This window comes from Ochotona princeps, chromosome 8, assembly GCF_030435755.1.
Source record: "Ochotona princeps isolate mOchPri1 chromosome 8, mOchPri1.hap1, whole genome shotgun sequence".
Lineage (NCBI taxonomy): Eukaryota > Metazoa > Chordata > Mammalia > Lagomorpha > Ochotonidae > Ochotona > Ochotona princeps.
Genome location: NC_080839.1, coordinates 31,865,070 through 31,892,115, shown reverse-complemented (window position 1 = coordinate 31,892,115; position 27,046 = coordinate 31,865,070). Strand labels below are relative to the sequence as shown.

The 27,046-nt window shown below is 42.6% G+C and overlaps 1 protein-coding gene across 2 annotated transcripts in view; it reads right to left on the bottom strand.

Annotated features, from left to right (window-relative positions):
• The window catches only part of EML6 (EMAP like 6), a 261,608-nt gene that overhangs the window by 53,471 nt on the left and 181,091 nt on the right, over positions 1–27,046 (bottom strand). For both annotated transcript variants that reach the window (XR_009245955.1, XM_058667790.1), the window contains exons 17-23: positions 23,377–23,477; positions 21,249–21,451; positions 19,592–19,703; positions 19,236–19,363; positions 12,675–12,816; positions 6,239–6,391; positions 5,971–6,102 (exon numbers count right to left, since the gene is read on the bottom strand). Coding sequence is in view for 1 of the 2 variants with exons in the window: in XM_058667790.1 (XP_058523773.1) it covers positions 5,971–6,102; positions 6,239–6,391; positions 12,675–12,816; positions 19,236–19,363; positions 19,592–19,703; positions 21,249–21,451; positions 23,377–23,477 (971 nt within the window). In the remaining variant the exon portion in view is untranslated. The remainder of the gene's footprint in view (positions 1–5,970; positions 6,103–6,238; positions 6,392–12,674; positions 12,817–19,235; positions 19,364–19,591; positions 19,704–21,248; positions 21,452–23,376; positions 23,478–27,046) is intronic.

Below are 27,046 nucleotides of genomic sequence, written 5' to 3'. Positions count from 1 at the left end.
ATTATCACAATATAACTATGGCTATCACGACTTTGATTCACTTTAATCAGTATCTCATAAGTTAAATAAATATGTATTAAATTATACAAAAGTTCATGGGAAGGCAAATTCATGGAATGGTACAAACTGCAAAGTTCTGATTTCCAAAATATATGCCTCATAAAATTTGAACTTCAACATCCTTAAAATAATTGAAATAAGCATGCTATGTTTGACTCAGTGAAAATGAAAAATAGAACCTTTTGGTAGCCTGGAAAAAAAATATATGTTTTTGCTTTTTCCCTCTGTTCCCTCCTAACATAGAGATGAAGTAAAAGCAAGCTGCTTTGGTAAAAATTGTGAGTTTAGAAATGACAGCATCACTTTGGTCTGAATTCTAAGCACAGTTTTACACAAAAAAGGCACACAAAACAACCTATAAATGCTCATTTGCATCTACACCCCCAATTTAAAAGTCTGAAAAAATCAAGACTCTGTGCAAATAAAAAGTTGAGCCAAAAGTAGTCTTTTGGTCTGATGTAAGATAGTCATCTTGGATTCATTCTCCTTGATGATGAAAAGAACTGGATTTCCTAATTCTCCTACAATGGCCAATAGATCTTTACAGTTTAAAATTTAAGCGATTCACAATATATACAGTTTATATGTCAACATTTTTTTTAATTGTGGAAAGTTTGTAAATCCAGTGAAAGAATGAAGAACCCCTGGGTGCCCAGTGGCCAGGTTTAGCAGTCACAAACCCAGGGCCAGGTCTGCTTCATAGATCTGCACTGACGTCCCCACCCCGGGTACTCTGCTCCAACCTCATATGTCACACTTACCTGCAAAGAATTCGGAGTGCGTACATGTGTGTTTTCATACTCCCCACCCCTTTCATTGTAGATATGTAGTGAATAAATTAGTAAATTTATAACAAATTAGAACTATATAAGTGAATTACATAAATCAGTGAATGTATAGTGAGTATATAAAAATATAAAATATATATATTTAATAATATTGAAATGATCTTCTTGGAAAAAAAACAGCCAAATAACAACTTTGTGGTTTGTGCTGGATCATTCAATAATTCAGTGAGCACCATATAGGCCTGCAGCTTTGTTACCCTTAAGCAGCTATATAGGCCTATACTCTTAAGCAACTAGAAATACAGTTCTTTCATTTCTTTTTTCAAGATTTACTATTCTCTTGAAAGGCAGAATAAGTGGAGGAGGGGAGAGAGAAAGGGAGATAGAGATCTTGCATCTACTGATTCACTCTCAAATTGCTGCACTGGCTGGAGCTGGCCCAGACCAAAGGCAGGCGCCTGGAACTTCATCTGGCTCTCCCATGTGGGAAGCTGGACCAGAAGTAGGGGAGCCAAGACTCACACCAGTGCTCTATATGGGATGCCCGGGTTGCAAATGTTTGCTTAACTCACTGCACAACAAAGTTGGCCCCTGGTTTTCTCATTTCTGAATTAACAGCCATAATCATTTCCAATCCAGGCAGTTCTAATGTGGCGATAGGGGAGTTTTGTCACTGTTGAGGAACAAGTCAATCTGAAATACGTCCTCAGAATGGGCAAATTTTCCTGACTTTATGGTTGAATGCTCACAAATTTAAAACAAGAGAGTTCAATTATCTTTACATATTTAGCCTAAGACAGTGAGGAATGAATACTGTCAGTAAACTACGCATCTCTGTAAAGTAATTATACTTCAAGGACTCTCAACAAACCATGAGGGGAAAGGATTAAAAGATTAAGTGAAAATTGTTTTTTCAATGTGGCTATTTTAGGTGATTTCTGGTCTTGAGATACTATAAAACTCAGGATTGTAATTCTCAGGTAATCTGAGTAACTTAATTTATTGCAGTTTCAAAAATCAGGGCCAGTACTATAGCATAGTGGGTAAGCCACCACATGAGAGGCTGACATCCCATACAGGCACTGTTCATGTCCCAACTACTTTGCTTCTGATACAGCTTCTTGCTAATGACCCTGGGAAATGCAGAGGAAAATGTAACCCACATCGGAGACCCAGACAGGGTTCCAGGCTTCTGGCCTTGGTCCAGCAATTACAGCCAACTGGGGAGTGAATCAGCAGATGGAATAATTCTCTCTCTTTCTATAACTATGCCTTTAAATCACGTAGATAAGTAAATTTAAACATCTTTAAAATAACTTTCAAAAGCACAGCGGAAATATTTCTGTCACTATTTCCCCTTGATGGTTATTTTCCTTCCATGTATACACATCTTGCTACTGAAATGCAGATAAAGCCACAGAAATAACCTGAACATGAGGCCCTGAAGCCAAGAGCAAGCAGTCTGAATAATCCACATGTAACTATCCCTGAAAAATGGAATCGCCATCTCCCAGCAGCCCCACATTTCTGCCATTAGCTATGTCTGACCACAGCACGTGGGAGAATTCAAGGAGGCACAGCCAGCCACAGCTGGCTGTGGAAAGAGTGATGCACTTACAGGGTCCTGCCTGTATCTTTCTGAGTCAGAGTAACTCCCAGATCGCTACTCAGTGTACCAGATACCAGGCCATTTGCTGTGCAAATGGAAATGGAAGGTCCTAGCATGGCTCAAGCTGCTCCCTGGTCTAGGATCACCAAGAATGGATATTTCTAGAAATGAACTTGCAGCATCTAGAAAATATTTTCTGTGCTTTACCTCTTTCAGTATTGTATTTTGTGTTTCTTTCTCAAGCATTCTGCACCACAGCCTTTGTGAGTGGGGTGGCTCACGGACCTGCAGAAGCCAAATGTGCGTTTCTGCTCTTTCTGGCACTGCGTTGCCATGGGCACACAAGATTGCAGCTGCGCAGTGCCTGCCTCTGACAACCAGCTGGCTCCAGCAAACAAGCTCAGAGGCCCCAAGGAGATTGTTGCTTTGCAGCTCTCTGCCCTCTGCCCTTGCCAGGTCACAGGCCCCTGTGTGAAAGCAGCATGGCTGCTGTGAGGCAGCCTGGCACCTTCTGGAGACACGAGGTGTCAGGTGCACAGGGTGACAACCGGCTTGTGCTACACTGGCTAGATCAGGGGCATGTTTGTTTTCTACCTTCAGATCAGGAACATGCCTCCTTCCTCAGCCCGTGTGTTCTAGCTGCCTCTCAAACCATAGACACTGTGTGGTGTGCTCTCTCCTGTGATGGACAAGAAGCCAGGGGGTTCATCAAAATCCCCTCCCCACCTCTTCCTTACTCTAAGGGCCCTTTCCATTGCTGTGAGCTCTGCAAGGCCTGCCCTGGGTAAAGCTGCAGGGACGGTGGCATTTGTCTCTCGCCCCGTGGAGTGACAGCACCACACTGGGGGTCCATTAGACATTTACCCAGACCCTCGTGTACAATCCAAGACAAGATTCTGGGCTTCCCAACTGGGATTGATTCCACCTTACATCTTTAGCATCAGATGAGACAAGATAACAGGAACAACCACAAACCGCAAGGATCCCTGAATTCAAATCCAGACCACATCCAGTTGCTGCCTCACACTCATTTGGGTGGACATCAACAAAATGGAAACAGAAAGCAGCCAGTGTCACCAAGGAGCTGGAGAAATCAGAACCCTCATGCTACTGCTGGTGAGAATGTAGAATGGGGCAACTGCTATGGAAAATGGTGCAACAGTCCTAAAACAATAAAAAAGGGAATCACTACACAATTCAGCAATTTCCTGAGTATGTGTCCCCAAGAACTGAAATCAGGGTCTTGAAGAGTTATTCATACACCCAAGTTCCTAGTACCACTATTCAAATGGTACGCAGGGTGGGCGTACTGTGAGTGTTCAACAGTTGAACAGACGAGCAAAACATAGTCTACACGTACAGAATATTATCCAGTCTTAAAATGGGAGGAAATTCTTAAACATGCTACCATATGAATGCACTTTAGGGTTAAGAGAAATAAGCCAGTCACAAGGAAGACACATACTACAGGATGATATTGCTGTCCAGTATACCCAGGATAAATTTAGAGACAAGCAACGGAGGCTTACAAGCCCTGAGGGGATGGGGAGTTATCAAAAACCAGGTACAAGTTTTCCGTTTCACAAAATGAAAAGAATTCTGGTGACGGATGATGCATGCAAAACAATGCAAATGTGCATAATGCCACTGCCCTGCACACCTACAAATGGTTACCTTGGTAGGTTCCATCATGTATATTTTACTACCATTAAAAATTCTTCCCAATCAAAATTTACTTATATTCTCCTTTTCTCTTGGTCCTTTACTCCCTAAAATGTTAGGGAGTAACTGCCCAATAGACATAGCATTGGGATTTCACATTCTGTGTCAAGTATTACATGTACATGATTGGTTCCACATCAAAACTTCTCATATCTTACTCTACTCATTAAGAGAATAAATTGGGGGAACTGGTTGTGTGTGTTTTTAGACAATAAACTAGAGTATCAAACAAGGAGGATGAGAAGTGGCTGTTCCCATCTAGCCACACCCTGCCTGCCCACCCATCGTAGCCTCCCCTTTCCTAGGCCTGATCAGGAGGCCACATGTGACAGGGATCACAAATGTCAACTTAAACTGCCATGACCCTGACATGCAAACTAGAGGGATTTCATCTGGTTTTCTTTGGCCCTTGTTGGGTCTTGGACTTCTTAAATTGCAGGCTTCTGCTCTGACCATTTATTGCAGGCACAAAACCTCTGCAGGTTGGAAAGCTCAGATAGGGCCCAAATTCCAGGCCAGCAGGTACAGCTACAACTGAAAGCCTGCCTGGCAGGAGGATAGCAGTATCAAACCATGACCACTGCTTCCAGAAATCCTCTGGTGTCTGCAAAGTAGCTTCCCGCTGGCTGGGACCCTCACCTCCTTTCTCTTGGTTGCTCTCCCAGCTCGAGGCTCCCATTCCATCCTTGGGACAGAAGGCAATCCCACAACGCAGATCTAAACCTTAGGGTTCCCCAGGGCCTTATGGGCAATTCCCAGCACACCCTGTCCCAGCTGCCCTTGGTCTAAGCAGTGTAACCCACTGCTGCCCCATCACCCCATGTCTCCCATCCTCCATGGCTTTGCACACTGTGCTCCTTCATCCTGGGAAGCTCTTCCTCCACCCTGCTGTCTGGCAAATGCCCATCCATCTCTCTAGGAGACCCTGCAAGGACTCCTCCCTTGGAGCCCACCTTGGTGCTTCACTACCGTTGTGGCTATCCTGCCCATTCACAGACACTGGTTGCAGTCTCCTTTCATGGTCCTAGTCTCCAGGACAGAATTTCAAAAGTAACCTACCCCACGCACAGCCATCCCCCCACACTGCCCAGGTAGTTAACGCTGACCTGGCCCAGCTCCAGTCCTGGTTCACCTCTTGCCTGCTAACTCACTACTGCTCCTATGACTCACCCAACTCCGCTCTTGTCTTACTTAAGTGCAAGCTCAGTTCCTTCACTCAACTGTAAACCCCACAGACACGGGAACCACATCTAACTCCTTGACCCATATGTTTTAAGCTTATGACTGCATGTGGTGGAGACAAGGTGTGTTAAATGAACAGACAAATCCTGAGAGTGTTTCCAGTATGACTTGGAGGTGGTGAAGCAGAGAAATCGGCAAGCTGCCCAGATTGCCCTGCTTGCACCAGGGGATGCAAATGGGCTGGGACATCTTGAGCAGTTCTTCAGCAGGCAGAACTCTGGTTGGAAAAGACAAAGCAGTCATGGACAGACCCGGCACCAGGACATGCATGGCCAGCCCAAGGTGAGGCAGGGGCTTGCTGTGCTAACAGAAAGCATTGTGTCTTCACACTCAGAGGCTTGAACTAACATGAGTGTAACAAATGATGTTAAAGATGGAAGCACACAGTAACAGTGGCCTGTTTGTTGTAAAATTACAACTACTTATAGTATTGTGGGTTCCCCTGCCATTTTCTCCTGCAATTCAACTGTCGCACTCCTTGGACACAGTATGTGAACACTGACCATTCTGCAAACAGGAACTGTGTTTTCCAGGGCACACACAACTTACCTCTAGAGTCCCAGTCAATATGTGTAATGTAGCTGGAAGCACCTTTGCAGATGCCAACCCTTTTGCTTGTGAGGACGTTGTAGATATCCACGAAGTTATCATGAGAGGCTACAGCAAGATATTTTCCTGTGTCTACAAAGGAAAATGTGCAGTTATCACCACGCCACTTTACACAGGCATGGACTCCAGAAACTTAATGTTTTCAAACAGGGAAGAGAAAACAATCAAAATGACTCCATTCCTAATAAATTTTACTGTCCCCTTTTACCTTTGGAAAACTTAATATCAGAGATCATTTCTTTTCTGTGGTGGAAGGAGACCATGTCTTCAACAGTGTCTGCATTCACCACCAGGAAACTTCCATCATTCAAGCCAACTGCTAAGGCTTTCCCATCAGGGGAGAAGGCACAGCACCTGCCACCTGGGAAGGAGCACACAGAGGCCACTGCTATTATCCAGCACTTGACTACTGAACAAGCCAAACACAGAGATGGAAAAATTTACATAGGTGCATTATGGGTGGCCATGGTTCTAGGTCTTTTTTTTTTTTAAGATTTATTCAAAAAGCAGAGTTACAGAGAAAGAATGAGAGAGACAGAGATCTTCCATTAACCGGTTCATTCTTCAAATGGCCACCATGCCTGGGGCTCGACCAGGTCAGAGCCAGGAACCTGGAATTCAGTCCCATCTCTCAGGTGGGCAGCACAGACCTAAGCACTCACAATTTTCTGCTGCTTTCCCAGGCACATCAACAACGAGCTTGGTTGGAAGTGGAGCAGCTGGGACTTGAATCAGTACTCAAATGGGATGTCAGCAATGCAGGTGGCAGCTAAACCCACAATACCACAACCCTGGCCCCACAACTAGATCTTTTTTTTTTTTAATTATTTATTATTTAACTTCATTAATTACATTGTATTATGTGACACAGTTACATAGATACTTGGGTTCTCCCCACCCCTCCCCAAACCCTCCCACCATGGTGGATTTCTCCACCTTATTGCATAACCACAGCTCAAGTTCAGTTGAGATTTCCCCATTGCAAGCGTATACCAAACATAGAGTCCAGCATCTTATTGTCCCGTCAAGTTCAACGGTTTCTTAGGTATACCCTCTCTGGTCTGATGACAGAGCCAGCAGAGTATCATCCCAGTCAATTGAAAGCTCCAACATACCATCAGCAAAAATTTACATCATTATGGAATTAATTGACATAGTAATGAGTAACCAATATGTTAAAAGTAAATGCGGGTTCCCAGCCACCTTCTGTGACCACCTCACCTATACTTCAATTTTAGTTTATACACAACATATAACATTCAAAACATAACATGTTATACATAACATCATATCATCTTAAATTAAGGCAAACATGTGGTATTTAACCTTTTGGGATTGGCTCATTTCCCTTAGCATTATGGTTTCCAGTTTGGCCCATTTGGCCACAAAGAACTGCATTTTGTTTTTTTTAATAGCTGAGTAGTATTCCATGGAGTAGATGAACCATAGCTTTCTTATCCAATCCTCTGTTGATGGGCATTTTGGTTGTTTCCATGTTTTTGCAATTACTGATTGTGCTGCTATGAACATAGGAGTACATGTTGGTTTCTCATAGAACAAGTGTTCTGGATATATTCCTAGGAGTGCTATTGCTGGATCATACGGTATGTTGAATTTGAGTTGTTTGAATATTCTCCATACTGATTTCCATAGAGGCTGTACCAGCCTGCAGCCCCACCAGCAGTGGAGTAGGGTTCCCTTTTCCCCGCAACCTCGCCAACAAGTGTCGTTGGTGCTTTTATTCATGTGGGCCAGTCTTACTGGCGTTAGGTGGTACCTCATTGATGTTTTAATTTGGATTTCCCTTATTGCCAGGGAACTTGAGCATTTTTTCATATGTTTATTTGCCATTTGGGTTTGTTCCTTTGTGAAGTGTCTGCCCATTTCCCGTGCCCATTTCTTGAGTGGCTTGTTTGTTTTGACATTTTGGTTGTTTTGTAGCTCTTTGTATATTCTGGATATTAGCCCTCTATCACCTATGTCGTGTGCGAAGATCTTCTCCCATTCTGTGGGTTGCCTTTTTACTTTGTTGATTGTTTCTCTAGCTGTACAGAAGCTTCTTAGTTTGATGAGGTCCCAATTGTTTATTTTGGTCTTGATTTCTACTGCATCTGGAGTCTTTTTTAGGAAGTGAGGGCCTACCCCTAAGTGTTCCAGTGTGTTTCCAACATTTTCTTCCAAAAGTTTGAAGGTTTCTGGATGTAGGTTTAGATCTGTTATCCATTTAGATCTGATCTTAGTGTATGGTGAGAGATGTGGATCTATCTTTTTGTTTCTGCAGGCTATCAACCAGTTGTCCCAGCAGCATTTATTGAACAGACCTTCCCATTTGCCTGGGTTGTCGTTTGTCTTTTTGTCAAAGATTATTTGGCTGTATCTGTGTGGGTTTCCTTCTGGCGTTTCTATTCTGCTCCATTGATCTTCCTCTCTATCTTTGTGCCAGTACCACGCTGTTTTGATAACCACTGCCCTATAGTATGTCCAGAGGTCCGGAACTGTGATTCCCCCTGCTAACTTCCTGTTCTTCAGGATAGTTCTAGCTATCCGTGGTTTTTTGTGCTTCCAGATGAACCTTTGGATCATTGTTTCCAGATCTGTGAAGAATGTTTTGGGCAATTTGATTGGGATTGCGTTGAATGTATATATTGCTTTTGGCAGTATAGACATTTTAATGATATTGATTTTACCTATCCAGGAGCATGGGATATTACTCCATCTTTTGAGGTCTTGTTCAATTTCTTTTTTAAGCAGATTGTAGTTTTCTTCAAATAAGTCTTCTACATTTTTGGTTAGATTTATTCCCAGATATTTCATACTTTTCTCTGTTATTTTGAATGGTATCTTGCTGGTTAAGTCTTTTTCCATCTTGGGGCTGTTCGCATACACTATGGCTGTTGATTTTTGTTCATTAATTTTGTACCCTGCCACTCTACCAAACTCTCGTACAAGTTCTAGCAGTCTCTGTATTGAGTCTCTTGGCTCTTCTACTAGATCTTTATAATACTATATGCATGAGAACTAAAACTTAGAAACTTAAACTATCTCTTCTCCCCAAATTTTCTCAGTGTACTCATTTATTTCTCAGTAATCCAAAAACTGGGGTTTCAAAAGATAAGTGGGGTGAATAGTGAATGGGAGAGAGGTATAGAAGATTAATATAACCAGTATCCTCACTTAGAAGAAAGGAGGCAAGGGACTTTCAGGGTAGTGGTAAAGATGCCCTTAGGGGCCAGAGTTGTACTGGACCACAAAAAATTTGACGCCAGCATTCCCTATGGGCACCAGTTTATGTCCCTACTGATAATCCTCTACTGATCCAGCTCCATGCTAACGCTCCTGGAAAGGCAACTGAGGATGGCCCAAGTATTTGGCTGCCTGCCACCCACATGGGAGTCCTGAATTAGACTCCTGATTTCAACCTGGTCCATCCCTGACTGCTGCAGCCATTTAGGGAGTGAACTGGCAGGGGCAGATCTCTCTCTCTCTCTCTCTCTCTCTGTCTCTCTCTCTCTCTCTTTCTTTGTAATCCTGTTTTTCAATCTTAAAAAATAATATGCCTCTTAGGACATTCACAGGAGTGTCCACTACTCAGTGTACCTGGGTACAAGTGCCAGCTCTGCAACTCCTGATTCCAAATTCCTGATAATGCACACCTCGAGATGTAGAAGGTGATGGATCAAAGGTTTAGGTCCCTACTATCCACATGGGAGAGCTAGGCTGCATTCCCAGTCTTTGGCCTAGCGCAACCATGGCTATTGTGGGCATGGGAGAGGGATTCAGAAGACGACAGACTTCCCTTCCTTTCAAAGAAACAATATTTGAGAATGGGATGTCTGCCTTAATACTTTTAAAAACTGGGGCTTGTACGATGGCTTAGTGGCTAAAGCCCTTGCTTGGCATGCATGAGGATCCCATATGGGTGCCGGTTTGTGTCCCAGATGCTCCACATCTCTTTCAGCTCCCTGTTTATGGCCTGAGAAAGCAGTTGAGAATGGCCCAAAGCCTTGGGACCCTGCCACCATGTGGGAGACACGGAAGAAGCTCCTGGCTTCAGATTGGCTCATCTCTGGTCACTGTGGCCATTTGGGGAGTGAAGCAGCAGATGGAAGATCTTTCTGTCTCTCCTTCTCTCTGTAAATTCACTTTGCAATAAAAATAAATATTAAACACAAATTTAAACTACTTTTGGGTATCATGCTTTATGTGCAAACTTACTTTACAGAACCCCATGGTTCTACATTTAGTTACCCCAACTTTCTAATCCATGGATCACAACACTCAATTCCAGTGGTTAAAGTTTGTTCCTGCCCCATCTGTCTTGGGGAAAAGGACAACATTCGTCCAAGAGTCTGCTATGAAGCTAAAAGGTTGTAGGATGTTGGTATCACACAAGCAGTATTTTCTTCACTGTGCAGAATTCCAGGGGGACATTTTAAATAAGGAATATGGTCTTCAGGGGATATGTTTAATATAAAGCCTGGTAAGAATAGACTACTTACCATCTACTACTGCCTTCTTTAATTGCTTGAGATTGCATTCATGCATTTTATGCTTTACCCAGTTGGAGTATATGACTCAACAGTCATTAATGTGGTCACAGAGCTGTACAAGCATCACCACAATGAATTTTAGTAAGTCAGTATCACAGCCACTGTCTTTCTGTCAGGGCTTTGGGAAGCAAGTCTCCAGCAGTGGGCTGGCCATGCAGTTCTATGCTAAGGCATTTCCAACAAAACTTCCACAAAACTCCTGTCACTATACACTGAACTGGCTCATCTCATTTTATCATTCATTTACTTAGTATTTGTTCCCAACTCTAAGATGTGTTAATGCTCCAAGAATAGAAAAATGATCTGCTCACAAGCAGCGTGATTCCTACCAGGTTAAGCAAAAGTTACGTACAAACATGGGAACTTCTGACAAAGAAAAGCAGAGCTATTAATCATTATACCAGGATGACTGGATTAACTGGGTTGAACTGCCTTCCTATCTAAAGTGTGTCAATAGCTGCTCTTTTGAACTAATTTTTAACTTAGGGAATAAAGTTCATTGACTGATATTTAACTCCTCCAAAAGGAGAACCTGGTCCATTGCATCCCCAAGAAAAACTAGTGGCCACAGCGAGTCAGCACTATAGATGTTAAGAGCCAGGGTTTTGGACTCCGATAGGACTGAGCGTCCTGACTGGTTATAGCACAGGGGTCCAATGTGAAGGGGGTTAACATGAGAGGTGGAGCAGTGGCCACAGGTGTGCTTGCTGGGATCACAACGCACTGCCTGGGACTGAATTCCACTTCATTACTTATTAACTGTGTGGCTTTGGGAAAATACGTGTAAGTTCCTCATGCCTTAATGTTCCAATCTATAGGTGACAGTTATAATAGCCTTATTCCCTGACTATCTATAAAGACTAAGCGCGAAACAGGAGCCTAGTGTATAAATCAGGAATATTAACCGTTACCATCACTCTTTCCGCTCACAGGATACCTTTCTCACTTTATATATTCCCATGGAACACACTCCTTGTGTCTCACCTGCTCCATACAAACATTTTCAACACAAAGCTCACCCCTTTTTGTCTGAAGTTTCACAGATCCTTTGAGTCTTAGCTCTCATGTCACCTCCAAGAAGCTGTCCCAGCAGCAGTTCACCTGCATCTCATGACCCCTGTTTGAACTTGATACCTAATTCTGTCCCTCCACATTTGTCCTTCACCCTTTGCTAGCTGCTCTGTATTTAAAGCTGCCCATGTGAACTGCATCGATGGGCTCCCTTGGTGTCTGGTTAGGTTCAGCCAAGGGAGAACAAGGCCAGGTGACTGTGGGATTGAGGGAGGAGGAGGAGAGGTGCGCATATCTATCCCCCTAACCTCCTGCAGGGACACTGCAGGCCAGTCTGGACCCTCGGATGGATGGTGACAACTTGTCTCTGGCTGGCTGCTTCTTGTAGCAGACTTCAAGGTTCCCATTATCACCCTTCATCTGTCCCTTTAGGCCCAGGGCCGTTTTCTCTGGTGCTTTCTGTAACTCTACCCATTCCCTAAAAACAGGTCCATTTTTGCACTCTCCTCACATTAACTCAGTCTGAATGAACCACCTTTGCAGGGACTCAGATCTCTTCCCTAACATCAGAGTTGGGGCTTTTCATCTTGGGATCCCTAGTGCCTAACTCAACGTATGGAGAGTATCCCTCAATGCTACTTTTTCAGTACATCCCTGGGTTCTAATGCACACTAATATTGAATCTGGATTTACTCGCTTTGTTTGAAGTTTAACTTTTTCTACAAAATTGAATGTAGTGTTTCAGTGACCAGTTTTGGACACTAATAAAGAAAAATGGCTCTTTTTCCCCCACGCTGATGTGATTTAATCACTGCCACAGCTCTCGGTAAGCTGAAGGCCACATTGCCCCCAGGTGGTAACTGTCTGTGCAGTGCAAGGAACCTGAACAGTAGAGCTGGGCACCATTGCATCAGCACAAGTAAATTCACTTGCACTTCATCATGACTGCAGAATTCCCATGGCCTAGCATGTTTCAGAGCCTGTAACAGGGACCCTCAGTAAACAAGAGCTGAATGGAGAAACGAATCCAATAATTCTGCTACTCATAAACACTTTACAAATATTTAAGGTGATACTGGGTACCTTTTTTGAGTTTCCGAACTGCCAACATGCGGTGTTGGGAGGATAATTCCCAGATCCGAAGCGTTTTATCATCACTCACTGTTGCACAGATGGGCAGAAGGGGGTGAGCTGCCAAGCCCCACACTTCTCCTTCCATGTGTCCCTGCAGGAGAGGAAGCGGGCACAAACAACTCAGCTCACGCTTGCTGGCTGGCCCTTCCTCAGCCTCACGCCACATACTCAGCCTGGGTCTCCCAAATAAGCTCAAACATGAAATAACACAGTTTCAGTTTGCCCAAGCCAAAATCACTTAAATGGAATAATTTTGGTTTTCACTTGAAAAGTTGAGTCTAAATCTGGGCCTAATTCACTCATTTGGGAAACAAAACACAGACTCATTGCTTGCTGGGTTTGTATGGGACTAAATATCTTCCCATTTTGAAACACCAAGAAGAAGAGTAAAGTGCCCTGGTTTTATGTGGTTTCTATTAACAGTGCGTATGCCTCCTGCTAAAATGTTCTGACCACAATGACACAAACTCCTCCTTCCATAACATCAGAGTCCGAATGACAGAGGCACCTGTCTGATAGTGGGATCTCATGGTAATACTCTTGTTACTTATGCAATTTTAGTTATTTGAACACAGAACATTTGGCAGAGCCAAATGAGATAAGTTTTCATTCTGAGTACTATGAATATAGCTCAGATTCAGCATTTGTTCACAAACTGGTCTACCCCCAGCCAACAATGAACACCAGAAAATCTAAAAGTATGAAATTTACACCAGGTCAATTCCAAATGCCTGTATTTTACAACCACCTTGAGTGTCTTAGAATAATTGAGGTGAAATGGTATTTCAAAAACAGGGAGAAAATGAACCTGATTCCTATAATTTATCACTCAACAAAGGATTATGAAGAGATCAGTGTCACACAACAACAAAGGAGGCTGGTCTCTGAATTTCTGCTTTCATTGGTTAACTGTTAAAAACCTCTTGTTCAATAAAGCAACGGGTTGGCCACCATGGTCATCTGAAGGTGTCTATGATTGGGTTGCTATAGTGAACAGCTGGCTTTCCAAAGACAAACTGGGTGACTGCACTTTAGCCAAGGAGTTACTGAAGCCAGTTATTGGGTAAAAGGTGTCATGTTCCAAATGCAGCCAGCATCTGAGCATCTGACACAATGAGGGAGGGGATGTGCATACTGGTGTTGAATGTATAGATGTGGGACACCACATATTCCTGTTATTTAGTTTTCTTCCCTTCAGAAGACCCCATGGTCAGCAGGTGAGTGAGTGAAGTGTCAACACCCTCATCCTCCAGGTCCTTCCTTCTTCCAATGGAGTCACTCCACACAGTGCTGGGGACAGGCTTGGAATTTCAGTGCATTTCAAATGACTGCACACACATTGATTTCAAAATGCTACTTCCTTCCACATGACAATTTTCAGCTTTGGATAACTGAACTGGGCAGTGTGCACGGCAGGCTGAGGAACCCATGGAGGCACAAGGAAATGGGCTTGGCATCTGACTTGGTTTCTCATCACCCAAAAACCTGCTTGCTAACAGTTGCAGCCCAAGAGGACTATGTACATGGTTGGCAGGTCCACACCCCCCAACCTCAGGTGCCCCTCTCACGCCTCCTCCACCCTAGCTTTCCTTCTCTTAAAGAAAAGGCAGTCTATTGTGAGTGCCTCTGGATTGGCATGTCACCAAAACTTGGGAGAAGTTTTGAACTCTTGACACAGCAGATAGCGTCTTTACAGTCCCTTAACTGTCCCTGAGGATCTGTCCTCTCTCCCAAAATGAACTGTGAGCCTGAGGCAGCAGGCAGCACAACTACTGTGCAAATCCCACAGTCTAGGGCAGCCACTGGCTGGAACCCAGCCAAGAGCACTGCCTGACCTGAGCTGCTGGGTTCTAGCCCACAGGCAACAGTGAAGGAAAAGATGAGGCTCTGCCAGCCCATGATTCCTGCAGGATCCACACTGAGACACATTGAGAAGGGAGACCGCCTGATGGGGTGAAACCTAAGGGGCTCTGGTATCTGTCAAGCCTATAATGATTCCCAGCTCTCCAGCTCTTAGCCTGTGGTTGTGGGTGACACACCCTCTGATGAAGCTATCTCAATGGAGGATGTCTGTTCTGTGATAGAAGGAAAATGTGTGCAGCATTGCCTGACACACAGCAGGTACTCGATAATGTTTGCTGTGGTTACTTTTAAAATTACTTTTTACTACACTTAATATCAGGGCAATGTAAATGTGGGAAAAAACAGAATTGTAGGAAACCTAAAGTTAAAACTCTGCATCACGGAGAATCAAGATGGCAGAATAGGGTAAGGACACATTAAAATGGACAGAGTAACACTTAATCAGTCTGAACCAGAGAGGGCACATTCTAGGAAATAAGAGAGGACAGAACAACAGCAGAAGGGTACCTCGAGATTGACAGACACAGGAAAGCAGCAAGAACAATGGTGTGTTGTTGTACTGACTGATACCCCAGAAGCATTCAGCTAACGGTGATCTGAACTGCACCAGCAGTCAGAACTCCACCAGCAACCAAGTGGGAAGAAACGTTCACTGGGAGCTTGGGAGGTGAACCCAGACAAAGAACTGCCCGTCCTGCTGGTCCGTTTGATTTGACCAGGAGCAGAGACAGAGCAGAGGTCTCAGATGGGCAGTGCAAGAACAGGGTGGATTTCACTGCCCAGTCAGCCCCCTAGAACCGAATTGGGCGCCATTTTGCATAAGGAGGAAAGGCAAGGGAAAGGACTGAGCATATGCTGACCTGGGAGTGAACTCATTTCTGACTCAGTGAACTGCAGCAACTTGACATTCTACAGGTTCCACCCAAGACAGGTCTGGGTAGCCCTCAGATCTGACAGCCAGCAGATCAAGAGCCCTAGTGGTGGTACGTCATGCGCCATTTTGTACCCTGTGGCAATAGCTTTAGGACTGCAGGGGAAAAAAGTGAGCTGCGCATGTACTGAGCTTGGCAAGAACTCACTGAGCTCAGTGTATTGCACTGGTTCCACTGGAAAATATACCAACTATGGTATCGTATGGGTCAAAATAGGTCTGTGTGGCACCCAGACCTAATGGCCAACAGGTTCTGGCACGATTACCAACAAAAACAACCTAGCTACATATGGTGTCTCCTTAATCCTGGGACTTACTCCAACCAGAAGTGGGAGAAAGGTTGCAGAGACAACTGTGCAACCTCAGCACAACATCACTGGAGGTGAAGACTGGTGAGCCAGGAGCTGGGACCATAGAAACCATGTTGAAATCTAACATAAGAACCCAGATGTGGAACTCGCTGGAGGGAGTGGTACAAGTGACTGCAAACAAAGAGTCGTGTACCAACTGCAATAAGCAAAATCAAACTGTAGACCTGTGGGTGGCACAGCTTAGAAACCTGCCCCAAGGAAAACACTTTGATAACTAGAAGTACAATGACCAAGAGCAAAAAAAGACGCACAGGCAAAATGAGTATTACTGAAGGCTCCCCTGCAAAGGAGCAAAACCCTATGCCAACCTCACAGTTAACTGAGGAAGACATTGAGAACATGGGGGATACAGAATTCAGAAAACTCATTATTAAGCTTCTGATCAACAATGAGAAGCACATACAAGAGTTCAAAGAATTTAAGGAATATGTTACACAAGACATGGCAGCAATAAAGCAAATCAAGGCTAATATATTAGAAATTAAGAACACAGCAGAGCAAATTAAAAGTACAGCCAAGACTCTCCAAAATAGATTGAAGGAGGCAGAAGAAAGAATCTCAGAATTGGAAGATATTTCCTGTCACCAGGGGGAAGCAAACAAAAAGCTGGAAGCAGAGCTGGATCAGGCCAAAAAAAGCATTCAAGAACTGAAAGACACGATTAAGAGGTCTAAATATAGGAGTTCGGGGAGTCCCAGAAGGTGCAGAGAGAGAAACTGGTTTTACAGATATATTTAATGAAATAAGGGAAAATCCCTAATCTAGAGAAAGTAATGGGAAACAAGATCCAGGAGGGCCACAGAACTCCCAATAGGCTTGATCAAAAGCAATCTTCACCACAACACATGATCATCAAGCTCTCTTCAATAGAAAATTTTCAATTGATAATTTAAGGAGAAGATCCTTAAATATGCATGTGAAAAAAATCAACTGACATATAAAGGAATGCTAATTAAAATCACAGGAGACCTCTCGCAGGAAACTCCACAGGCCAGAAGAGAATGGAGTGACATATTCCAGATTCTAAAAGAAAAAAATTGTTGGCCCAGGATAACATATCCAGTAAAGCTTTCCTTTATTTTTGAAAATGAATTAAAATTCTTCCACAGTAAAGAAAAGTTAAAAGAATATGCCTCTTTCAAACTTGCCCTACAAAGGATACTTAAAGATATTCTCTTGACAGAGAAGAGGAATAGCACCAAACAAAACCAAAGGCAAATGTGAAGAACATCACAGTAAAATAACAGAAGTCTAAATAACCTATTGCTAAAATGACAGGACCAAATTACCACCTATTTATATTAACCCTGAATGTAAGTGGCTTAAACTCAAAGATCATTGATTACTAGACTGGATTAAAATACAAAACCCATCTATTTGTTGGCTACAGGAGTCACATTTCACCAACAAAAATCAGTGGAAACTATATCTAATGGATTTTGATTTTTTTTGTCTGTTAGTTTCATCTCTTCAAAACACCTTCTTCTCTTTAAATTCTTCAATGACTCATAGATCATACAGTAGAATCATTTTCTTCAAGAAGGTTCTCGATTTTCATTTCTTCAGTGACACGTTAGTCATTCAGTACCATGTTACTTAACTTCATGGTGTTGTTAATTTCTTTTTTCTTACTGTTGTTTTGTTGTCTTCATTTAAGGAGATATATAGCAGCTGTGTAATAGAGACTGTCATATCTAGTAGCGTATTATTTAACTTCATGGCATTGTAAATTTCTATTTTTCTTCCTATTGTTGATTTTGTACTGTGGCTTTTCATTTAAGGGGATGTACAGTAACTGTGAAATGGAGACTAACATATCCAGATGTGAGGATACAATGTAGATACAAAGTAAATACATCTTTACTTCCAGAGAAAGATAGACATACGATGAAACTGTTTACTATATCTTGACAATAGGATGCTGGATTCTCTGCCATTGTCCATGCCCGCAATGATGGACATATGACTGTGTATGAAGAACTATACTTTAGTAATGATAGGGGAATTCGGTGGGGGGAGGGATATTTGGGAGAGGATAAGGGAAATCCCAGGAGCCTATGGAACTGTATCATAAAATGATAATCATAATAAATACAAAAGATTAAAAACTCTGCATCATAACTTGAAGCAGAAGTCCCTGAATTCTGACATTATGTGAATTAGAACTTACTTCACTTTAGATTATGTCATACTATAGTACAAATTTTCAAAAAGTATCTAGTGACTTATCATTTATGAAACAATTTACACTATCAAACATTTGGGCATAAAAACAGTAATAATAATAAAAAAACCCTCTTTGTCTTCAAAAGAAATATGAAATACAGCCAGACAGAAAAAGTAGTAAGTTTTGGACGCCAACAACAAACGCAGGATCTGCTGGAGAACAAAGTTGTGACCCTCAGGGATGTCTCCCCTGTGCAGCTTCATCCAGGCTGCTGGGCAGAGCCAGTGGTAAAGCCGGGCAAGGACGAATTAAAGACAAATTCAAACACAGATTCTTATGCTTGGTTTCCTGGGTGGGCATGTGCACATGGATGTGTAAATACCTGGCAGCATGTCTGGGCTGTGGTGTGTATGAAGCCCGGTTTCCAGGGCACAGCACATCAGGGCCTTGCAACACTCACCCCTAACACAGCAACCTGCAGTCCTGACTCCAGCAGGGAGAGGAGGTGGAGCTCCCAACCTGAAGCCCTGCATCCTCAGTGCATGGTTTTCCTTGAGTACATTTCTCCCCTGAACCCACCTGCTCCCCTCATCTACAAACAAGGTGCATGCACCACCACGGGATCCCTGAATCACTTCTTCCTCCTGGTACTTTCCTACCCCAAGCTGAGATTTTACCCTTTCTGTGCTCTTTGAGAATTCTGTTTATTTCCATATTATTTTTAGCCAAACATAGTTTTTGTGGAGAGAAGACAGACAAGGGATACTCACACAACTGTGTTACTCAAAACTGACACTGGAGTGTGAGATGCAATCAAAGAGGCATTGACTGGTATTCCTAGTTTCACAGACAAGTCAGGGGGAAGTACACACAGGAACTCATCCAGACCTGATTGCCATGATGAGGCTCCGGACTTGAGAGTCACTAGTGATGAGCTGAGCCTCAGACAAGACTCATCTCTGATCATTATTGCAGGCTTGCGACGCCAGAAGCATAGGGCTTGGGTAAGTGGGGCTTAGACCCCTGCCCTATAGACACAGGGAGATAATGTGTGTTGTTCTCAGCTCCTACCTGTGTGGCAGTGTGTCATACAGCAATGGGTAAACTAGCACAGTGCCTACATAACTTAGGTGTGAGTGCTACACAACACCCCATTCCCACCACCCCACCCCCAGTACCTGAACAAGTAGTGTCATTGGACCATTCTTATCAATTTCCAGAATCTCTCCATTTTTTGTTCCCACCAGGATATGTCCATGTCCCAAAGTGATAGCACGGATTGAAGGGTTATCTTCCAAAAGCAAGCCTGGGAAGTGGTAGGGGGAATCCTGTATTTACTATGATGACAAAAGACATTCTTAGAAATTATAACCACTGAATTTATCCTAAGTACTAAGGAATCATCTATGACATGGACTGAGAGCTCAATGTTGAATAAAGAAAGCGAATTGATTCAGTGATATTTCTAAGAATTTGAATGCTATCTTCTCCATCCTAGGATAAAAGATTTCTACTGTACATTTGAGAGTGTTACCTTTCGAACTAGTTGACAATGCTGATCTTTTAATGGCGTAAGTCTTCAAGCATCTTTCAAACATGTCATCCCAGAGCTCCACAATTCCATCCTTTCCACCTGTTACAAACCCCTGTGAGGGCACACATGTGAATTGTTACACACACACCTCAAAATGACCAATTATCCATGCAGTCTCTAGAGGATTCTCCTGCAGGTGAAGGTAGCTTCACACGCATTCTAAGTATATGAGATGGAAAGGTCTGGCGATAAAATAAAACATTTCTGGGAAGCAGCTCTACCCCAGTTCTCACTCTGCGTCCACTGTGCTTTCCTTAGATCATGCACCTGCACCTGGCACTCAGGCTCAGGGATGGCACCTCCGTACTCAGTCCCAGCCACACTGTAAGTGCCCAAGCGACAAAGTATCACAAACTCCAGCTCTGTTCTTCCTATCTCATATACAGCCACAAAAATACATGGAAATTGACATAAGTGAAAATGTTTACTTAAAATATTTATTTCAAGGAGAGAACATCACTATTTATTAAGAGTAACTTAAGTACCTCACAAATTGCAACTACTGTTTTTGTGCGATAATTTCCACAACTAAAATCTACATTAATTTTTGAAAAACTTGAAGAGTAAAACACAACATAAAGAATTTCTTTAACTGAAAAGTGATCTTTATTCTTGTTCTAAGCTTATGATTTCTTGGCTTTACTGATTTTCTTTCCTGGCAGGTGTTCATATACACCAACTATTCTTCGAGATTTTTTTTTTTTTTTTGAAAAACACTTTAACATTTTTCTTTAGCAAAGTAATTCATTTTGCTTTCTCAGAAACTTGTCATGCATTTCAACGGAGCACATGGGAAAGTATTTTGTTGTTTACTACATTCCATGCCCTTATGCCTGGTTACATGCCCCATTCTACATCCTACCTTAGATGGCTTCCGCCAACCTGAGATCAAACACAAGACCAAAAAAATGCCTACAGTCACTAATCACTAAAGACTCCCAGGCTCTGCTCACTGTGTAAGGAGAAGCAAAACAATACTGGAAAAGCCCAGGACTCTGCTGCCACCATGTAGATATCTAATTTTTATCCCCAAAATATTTTAGAAGACCTACTTAATGGAAAGAGAGAGTGACAGAAAGAGATCTTTAGGTGCACCTCCTCTAAGGGGCCATAACAGCTGGGTTAAGGCCAGGTCATCACCCAGAGTCTGGAAATCCATCCAGGTCTCCCCTAGGGATGGCAGGGGCCTAAGCACTTGGAACAGCTTCCGCTGCTTTCCCAGGCGCGTTAGCCGGATTGGAAGCCAAGCAGCTAAGACTTGGAAGTGACACTCAGGTATGGAGTGTTGGCCTTGCAAGGGTGACTTCAACTCCTGTACCACCACTCTAGACCCTATGCCAGCAACTCTTCGGCAGCTTCTGGCAGTGAGAGCCAGGAAGTGCCAGTGTGAAAAGGGCAGAGAGAAACTTCACCTGAGAAGTTCTAAGTGAAAATAAATGTGCTCCCTACCTTCCCAGGCTGTAATGTTATCACAGAACCAGTTTGTGACACGGAACTACTTTCAGATACAGCTAATCTCTTAGTGGGCTTTCCTAATACCCACCCTGTAATTTCAGAAACTGCATGAGAAAAAAGACATCTGCAAAACACACCATACCTTATCCAATGCATACATAGCAAAAACCGGCCCGTCGTGAGCTTTCACTGTCTTCAGCAGCATAATGTCTTTCCAAATAAAAATATCGCCAGTGGCTGCCCCTGAGAACACCAGGTCTTCCACTCGGCCGTAAGAAACACACATCATGGTTTCCAATTTTCCAGCACTTCCAAAAATTCCTCTTTTAGAAGTAAAGCCTCCTCCTGCAGCAGATCAAGAACATTAACTCCTTAAAAAAACAAAAGGAAAAAAACCAACAAAACTGACACCTCCTAGCCACATATAAAATGACTATCTTGGACAAGAACTATAGTGTGTTAATGTTAGGTGCACACATAGGTAAAAATGGCAGAGGACACTGTAAACCAAAGTACTGTTTCTCATCCATCAGTTCAGGGTTGACTAAATCCTGATGTGGTGGGCACGGTGCTCAGTCTGAAGATGTAAACAGATGAAGAATGAGTTCTTGCCTTCAAGGTGCTGCATCTGGCTGGAGACAGAGAGAGAGAGAACCCTGCAGTCTAAGACACAGATATAACCAGGGCTCAGGGAGAGCTCTGAGAAGCAGCAGGGAGAAGCGTCTACAGGAATGCACCAAGTCTTCATGAATGCTGACAAGAATAAAAACTGTGCCGGTTGTTAAATGTAAAATATAGCATATTATCTGTGTTCAGCTTTAGCTTTTTTTAAAATATTGATTTTTATTGGAAAGGCAGATTTACAGTGAGAAGAAAAGGCACAAAGAAAGATATTTCGTTCGCTGGTTCACTCTCAAACTGGGCACAACAGTTAGAGCTAAGCTGATCAGAAGCCAGGAGCTACTTCTGGGTTTCCAAGTGAATGTATGGTCCCAAGGCCTTGGTCCATCCTCTATTGCTTTCCCAGGCTACAAGCAGGAAGCCAGATGGGAAATGGAGCAGCTGGGTCACAAACCAGTACCCACATGGGATCCTGGTGATTTCAAGGCGAGGATTGAGCAACTAGGCTCTCATGTTGGGTCCTCTACCTCAAGGTTTTTTGTTTTGTTTTGTTTGCTTTTTAATGCATTAAAGGCAGAGTTACAGGGACACAGAGAGAAAAAAAGGCTTCCATCTGTTCATTTTCTCCAAAGAGCCTCAGAGGACAGAGTTGGGCCAGTCTAAAGTCAGGGGCTACTTCTGGGTAATCCATAGGGTTGCAGGGGCTCAAGGACTTTGGCCATCTCCATTGTTTTCCCAAGCACACCAGCAGGGAACTGGGTCAGGAGTGGAGCAGCTGGGACTTGAACCACCACCCCCATGGAATGATGGCACCACAAGTGGCAGTTTTACCCACTATGCCAAACAGTGCAGGCCTTTGCCTCTACTTCTTCATGCAATTTTTAGTTAAGAAAAACAAATGGTAGTATAGCAAGTAGTATACTGGGACAAGCCATTACATTTGGTCCTTGAATATCCACATTTCTATGCATTCCATACCTAATGCTTCAGAAACTCAGTTTCACTCAAGACATTGCACCCAGATTGGTTCTTAGAACATCTGGGCTCCTTTACCCTTTCTTCAAAAGTGGGATGCGCTATAACAATTTATTCATGTTTTGTGCATTACAAGATTAGACTTGGTATCAAAGCTAACATCAAGCATTCTGCAACAATGGTAATAATGGTAAGAATAAAATATCCTTCAGTGTTTTGTCGTGCCTACTTAGCAATCACTATCATGAACATATTACCCACAAATATTTATTTGACCACACACTGTGTGGCCAGTCAGGGTTTAACTCATGCGCTCAATTCAATTAATAAAGCAACCCTCAAAATACTGAAAATTATATTTTACAGAAGCAAAGTTATGTCATTTTCTACCCAGCAGTCCAACATAATTATTACTTTCAGGACAGATGACTAAATGGAAAAATTATTATTTTCTCAGCATAACATTTGCTGAAGCTCTCTAGGCATTGATGAATATGCATAGCATCATATGGAGTGGGATAAGTTTTATAGCTTAGACAGTCAAAAGTGAATTCTGGACAGCATTTTAGACACATTTTCGATTATAGAGAAACAGGCCATGGGGAAGCAATATACCTTTTTTTTTTTCATTTAAAGCTCTCAACCCCCAAAATGGTAAATCCCTCTGACAGTACCTGCTTGTTGCCAGAATTTGATGTGCTTCATCCCAACAGTAACCAGTTTGTCAACATGATGTGGGTTACACTTTACCACAAATATTTTATCCTTATGTCCTCTGTAAGACATAAACAATAAACATGACTCTAGTTTGCATAGATGCAATGGTTCAGTTTTACTGAAAGCATGCACTTGGTCTTTTATTAAACACATCTAATAAGACTACTAAATAAGAAAAGGATTTGAAATATACACAGGGTTTACCTTATAATCATGAGCTTCAGTATTGCTTTGTATGTCTGAACCCCTTCTTCCTACCCAACCATGGTTGCCTATATCCATTTACTTACACTGGCAACAAATTAATGGGATATTTAAAGTGTGTCACAATGTCTCTAAGATAAAAGGCCACCCCTGTAAGATTACAAGAAATCCTGAGATTTGTGAGAGCAGGACGCAGAAGATGCTGAAATAGTATCAATGAGAAGTTTCAAATACAACATTCTCTCTGTGGAATCCATCACTTCAACTTAAGTATGTTTTTGACTAGAAATATGTTTGCTAAAGATTGAAGGCCGGGGTCCACAGCTGTGACAAGAGACGGACACCAGCTCCTGAATCGAGGCATGAAGGGATGCTGTGCTTTCAGAAATGTGGGCTTTAAGCCACAGGACCAGAGTACAAGCACGGATGTTAGAGAACTGACTGCAGATGTGGGCTGAGGACCTGGTTCCACAGTGCTGGCGAATTCTGTCAGCACAGAACAGGATCATCCTATTAGAAATCTAGAGGTTTTCAGTGTCAGTGGACTGTCTCTTGTCTTCTTCGATATTTCACAACACGGTTTTCACTATACAGAAGAAAAATTATTAACAAAAAACACAACCGATCACTCTTAAGAATATAAATTTTAAAAATCTGAGCTATTAATAGAGCTCAAAAGCACACTGAAAATATTTCAACCAAATACAAACATACTTCAACCTTAAATAATACAACTGATCGTATCAACAGATGGAGGGAGGACAAGCATACTGTCTTCATGGGTGCTGAAACGTATTCGACAAAAACCTAACACTATTGTGTGATTTAAACATCTTCCCCATTTGGAAGTGAATGAGTAGGAAAGACAGGATGCTTCAGGACATGTCCAGTACATTCAAGAAAATTCCCCGGGGCTGGCTCTCCAAACCGGCAGAGGGCCACTGTCCTTTCTGGACCGACAGAACTGCTGGAACAGTAGCTCATGCCTGGCATGTATGTATTCAAAGTTAGATGTTTCCTTAAACGTATGCCAAGCAGAGTCAGGAACAAGACAACTACTGCACCCATTTCCCAGTATGATATTAGGAAATACAGAGGTGCCCGCCGCCCATATCCGAGTGCTGGGGATTGAATCTTGGCTCCTCTTCCAATTCTAGCTGCTCTGGGAGGCAATAGATGATGGTTCACATAGGTGGTCTCTGCTACCCCAATGGAGACCGGGACTGAGCTCTGGGTGCTGGGCTTCAGCCTGGCCCAGTCCTTGCTATTTGTGGGTAGAGGAGTAAACCTGTACATGGAAGTTCAAATCAATCAATCTCTCTGCCTTTCAAATAAAATAAAAATATAACAAACACTGTTTTACTTGAAATGCTGGCTAGGCTGTGCAGTGATATAAGTTACCATTACCATTAATTGCTATGGAAATGCAAACATGGTTTAGCTACTTTGAAAGCCAGTTTGGCAGGTGTTTAGAAAATTAATCACACTCTTACCAAATTACCCAGCAACTGAGTTCCTTTGTATTCACAAATTACCTGAAAACTTATTTCCTAACAAAAAGCTGCTCATCAATGATTATTACAGTTTTAGCAATATTCACAAAAACATAGAATCAACCCAAACGTCCTTCCCCCGATGATCGAACAAACTAGCATTGTTAAACATTATTCAGTGCTAAAAAGAAATGCGTCAAGAAGCCATGAAATGACATGAATGGATCTTAAATGTAAGAAAAAGAAGCCAATCTGAAGACTTCATACTGTATGATTACAACCACATAACACTCTGGAAATGGCAGAAAAAAATTAAGTCATCAGGATGAAGGGGGAAAGAGATGGAAAGGATGAAGAACCAGAATTCAAAGAACTTATTAAGACCATGAAAGCACTCTATTTGACACTGCCAATGATGGGTTCACATCCACATGCATTTGGCCAAACCTACAGAACAAAACATACCAAGAATGAATCCTAATACGAACTGTTGGCCTGGGTGACAATGCTGTATCCAGGTAGGTTCTTCCATTGTAAGGAAGATTTACTCCAGTGCCGGATAGTGACAGGGTGGGAAGCTGCCTACATGTGCATGAGGTTGCTTTATGAGAACTCTACATTCTCATCAGTTTTACCATGAAGTTGCAACTGCTCTAAAAGATAAATATCGACTCAAAAGTAGTGGGAAAGAATGGGGTTTGAACATCTTGATAGCCATATGAAAAGGGCATAAAGTTGGACTATTCCTTGTAACAGATACTTGGACAAATCCTAAACAGATTAGAGATCTATATTAAAAATACAAAGTCATGGAAGTCTAAAGAAATTATAGGTTAGTTAGCTTTGACATTAGACTGGGCAATACTTTCCAAACTCTAATTCAAAATCCTCAAGGAGTAAAGCTAAGATGGATACATTTGACTACATAAAAATAAAAACGTTTTTCATGAGGAAAAGGACAATACAGCAAACTCAAGAGATGCATGGTAAACTGGGGATCTATCTCTAGGTTATAGACAGTTCCTAACAAGTAAAGAACTACTGTTTGTGTGAATTGTATTTCATTTTATTATTATTTTTAAAGATTTTTTTTTTGGAAAGGCAGATTTACAGAGAGAAGGAAAGGCACAGAGAAAGATCTTCTGTCTGCTGGTTCACTCCCCAAGTGGCTGCAATGGCCAGAGCTGAGGTGATTAGAAGCTATGAGCCAGGAGCTTCTTCTGGGTGCAGGTGCAGGGTCCCAAGACTTTGGGCCATCCTTGACTGCTTTCCCAGACCACAAGCAGGGAGCTGGATGGGAAATGGAGCAGCCAGGTCTAGAACTGGCACTTATATGGGATCCTGGGTATACAAGGAAAGGATTTAGCCACTAGGTTATCAAGCTAGACTCATGAATTTTATTTTAAAGAAACTAAATGGTTCATAGGGAAGAATTCTCATTTACACAAGTGCCATTGTGTACTGCAATAATTAGGTAATTGGCTAAAGGAAAGTTATACAAGGGAAGATTCAGATTTATACCTTCAGACAAGCTGATTACAACTGTTAGGACAACTGGACATTCTGTGCACAGGTGCACCACAGTGCTGGGGAACTGTTCACCCTTGTGGACAGAAATTCCGATGCTAACATAAGGTTTAGAACTGGAAGCAGACTAGTCACTGGTTCACTCCCCAGACGGCCACAGTGGCCCAGGCTGAGCCAGGAACTCCATCCGAGCTCCCACATGGGACTGGACCCAAACACTTAGGCCATTTTCTTTTGTTCTCCCAGGTACATTAATCGAGAGCTTGATCAGAAGTAGAGCAGCTAGGACTTAGAGTGGCACTTATGTTGGATGCCTGCACTGCACACAGCTTAACTCACCATGCCATAATGCTGGTCCGTGACTATTGAAACAAAACAAATGGGGAAAATATTTATAAGCCTT